This window comes from Procambarus clarkii, chromosome 7 (assembly GCF_040958095.1).
Source record: "Procambarus clarkii isolate CNS0578487 chromosome 7, FALCON_Pclarkii_2.0, whole genome shotgun sequence".
Taxonomy (NCBI): Eukaryota; Metazoa; Arthropoda; class Malacostraca; order Decapoda; family Cambaridae; genus Procambarus; species Procambarus clarkii.
The window spans coordinates 3,861,100-3,863,655 of NC_091156.1; the positions used below are offsets into that span (position 1 = coordinate 3,861,100).

A 2,556-nucleotide genomic window follows, 5' to 3' on the forward strand; every position below is an offset into this window, starting at 1 on the left:
TATAACCAGATCCGCCGTGTGTAGCGTGACACATTATTGGGTTCTAAAACCTGTTGGCACGGAAGAGCCGTCGCTGTAGTGACACATTCTGGGTTGTAACTGAACTCATCAGTGCCTGAGAACCGCACACTTAAATGCACCTTTCCATCTAACATAAGTGAACTTATATTCCACACCTAAATGAATCTCTCCACCACATCAAAATACACTTTCCCACCTCCTCGTAATGTACCTCTCCATTACACCTAAATGCACTTCTTCACTACTCCTATATGCACCTCTCTACTGTACCTAAATACACCTCTACATGGTACCTAAATGCTCCTCTTCACTTTACCTAAATACTCCTCTCAATCGTACCTAAATGCACCTCTCCATCGTTCCTAAATACACCTCTCCACCGTACCTAAATGCACCTCTCCATCACACCTACATAGACCTCTGAGCTACATCTGTATGCACCTGTGTCGTGCACACAGCCACCACCAAATACAGGCACTAACTTTCCACTACCTTTACCGGAACGCATTGCACCAGCTGTGTCGTTGAGCTCGGTATTACGCAAGTACCCCGAGCATAAAGGCGAAAATATTTGACATTATGGAATGATGCCAGTATTTGTTTCCCTGTCGACCACAAGGAAAATAAGAAGTGTCGCTTGTTGTGTGTGTGTGCTCACTCACCTAGTTGTGTTTGCGGGGATTGGACTATGGCTGTTTGGTCCCGCCTCTGAACTGGTGTACGTGTGTGTGCTCACATAAATGTGCTAGTAGGGTTGAATGTGAACTCCAGAGCCCTGCCCGACCAGCTATCGATTTTCTTATTAACAAGATTCTCTTGTTTTGTGTTATATGTACTTCTGAAATTATGTAGTAAGTCAGCCGCTGCTCTCTCCCATTAGCTTTTTCCAGTTACTCACTTAAATTAGTCTGAAAAAGTACTTTGAACATTACTCATTCATCTGTCTTCATGTTCTTCCCTGGTCTATAATTAAAAGCAAATGTCAGATTCATCATTCCTCCTTATTCAGTCTGAATAAAGCACCCTAGCCTTTACCATAGTTTAATCCACGTAGTTCTGGTTCAGCCATGTTGCCTACTTTCAGTCTTCTCTGTTTGTTTTTATGCTTCGACAAAACTACTGTCCGGAGGAAGCGAGAAGTCACAGAAGGGCTTGGACCAAGAGGAAGGTTAACACAATTGCTGGGACCAGAACAAGGGTTCATACAAGGGCTGGGACCTGGACGAGGGTTCATACAAGGGCTGGGACCTGGACGAGGGTTCACACAAGGGCTGGGACCTGGACTAGGGTTCACACATGGGCTGGGACCAGGACGAGGGTTCACACAAGGGCTGGGACCTGGACGAGGGTTCACACAAGGGCTGGGACCAGGACGAGGGTTCACACAAGGGCTGGGACTAGGACGAGGGTTCACACAAGAGCTGGGACCTGGACGAGGAATTACTCAAGGGCTGGGACAAGGACGTGGGTTCACACAAGGGCTGGGACAAGGACGAGGGTTCACACCAGGGCTGAGACGAGGACGAGGGTTCACACAAGGGCTGGAAAGGAACGAGTGATTATACAATACATAAAACCAAAATAAATAATTCACACACCACCTAAATGAGCCACAGAGATACCAGAAAAATGTTCCTTCAGTGCAACAGATGTTAAGATGAAATGACAAAGGGTAAAAAGGGAATCATGGTAAACTAAATGAACGTTCAGGCGCTGGAACTCATTCTCCACACTATCATGCAGACGGAAACTCACACAAACACCCGCTTGCCATTCCAACTCACCCATACCCACCACCGTCCACACATTTCACCCGCCCACACATACCGTCCTTTACTCACACATTTCACTACTACCACCCACACATTTCACCCGCTCAGCCATCACCACCCACACTTCTCTCTCACCTACCAATTCTCCCCAACACACATCGTCCCTCGACGTGTGCCTGCTCAATAACATCCAGGAATTTACTCTCCACGATCGAACCCTTCCCATTTCACTACATATTTATTGAGTAGAATAAATAAAAAAAATGGGGTTGGGGGAGGTGCACACACAAAAAAATGGCCAGCCAAATTTTCGCTGAAGCGCATCTGGGAGCCATAAAATATAGGGTTTTACTCCAGCTAGGGTCTCTGGCTCATGGACTTAACTTCCCAGGCGAGGGTCAGTTTGGCTGGCTCGCAATAAACACATAAAGACGGAAACTCTAATTTTTTGGCCTGAAACGCTCCGCTGCTGGGAATAGCCAGTTTGCAGTTTTCAAAAGAGCTACCAGAGGAGAAGTTTAGTTGAGTACTGATATTTAATATTACAGGTACTAATATTTAATATTTAAAGGGGGGGTAAAACTTTGCCATTTTTGTGGTATCATCAATTAAATGTTTTTCTTGATTAGCCTCTTCTTCTTAATATTATTACTTCCAATATTGTTATTATAATTATTACTCTTATATTAATTAATGTTTAGTTTATATTATCATAGAATATTCTTTTATTGTTTTAGGTTTTGTTTTTTATATTCCAGTTAAG

At 44.2% G+C, this 2,556-nt stretch overlaps 1 protein-coding gene across 1 annotated transcript; it reads left to right on the top strand.

The window, feature by feature from the left end:
• The first annotated feature begins 1,088 nt into the window (after window positions 1-1,088).
• LOC138357497 (eukaryotic translation initiation factor 3 subunit A-like) lies at window positions 1,089-1,580 on the top strand. The gene has a single exon (XM_069314356.1). It carries the CDS (start codon window positions 1,089-1,091, stop codon window positions 1,578-1,580), a length of 492 nt encoding a protein of 163 aa, XP_069170457.1.
• Window positions 1,581-2,556: the final 976 nt, after the last annotated feature.

What these genes read in the sequence shown, in the direction of transcription:
- LOC138357497 (XM_069314356.1), top strand. Translation starts at nt 1,089, where the DNA reads ATGTTGCCTACTTTCAGTCTTCTCTGTTTGTTTTTATGCTTCGACAAA.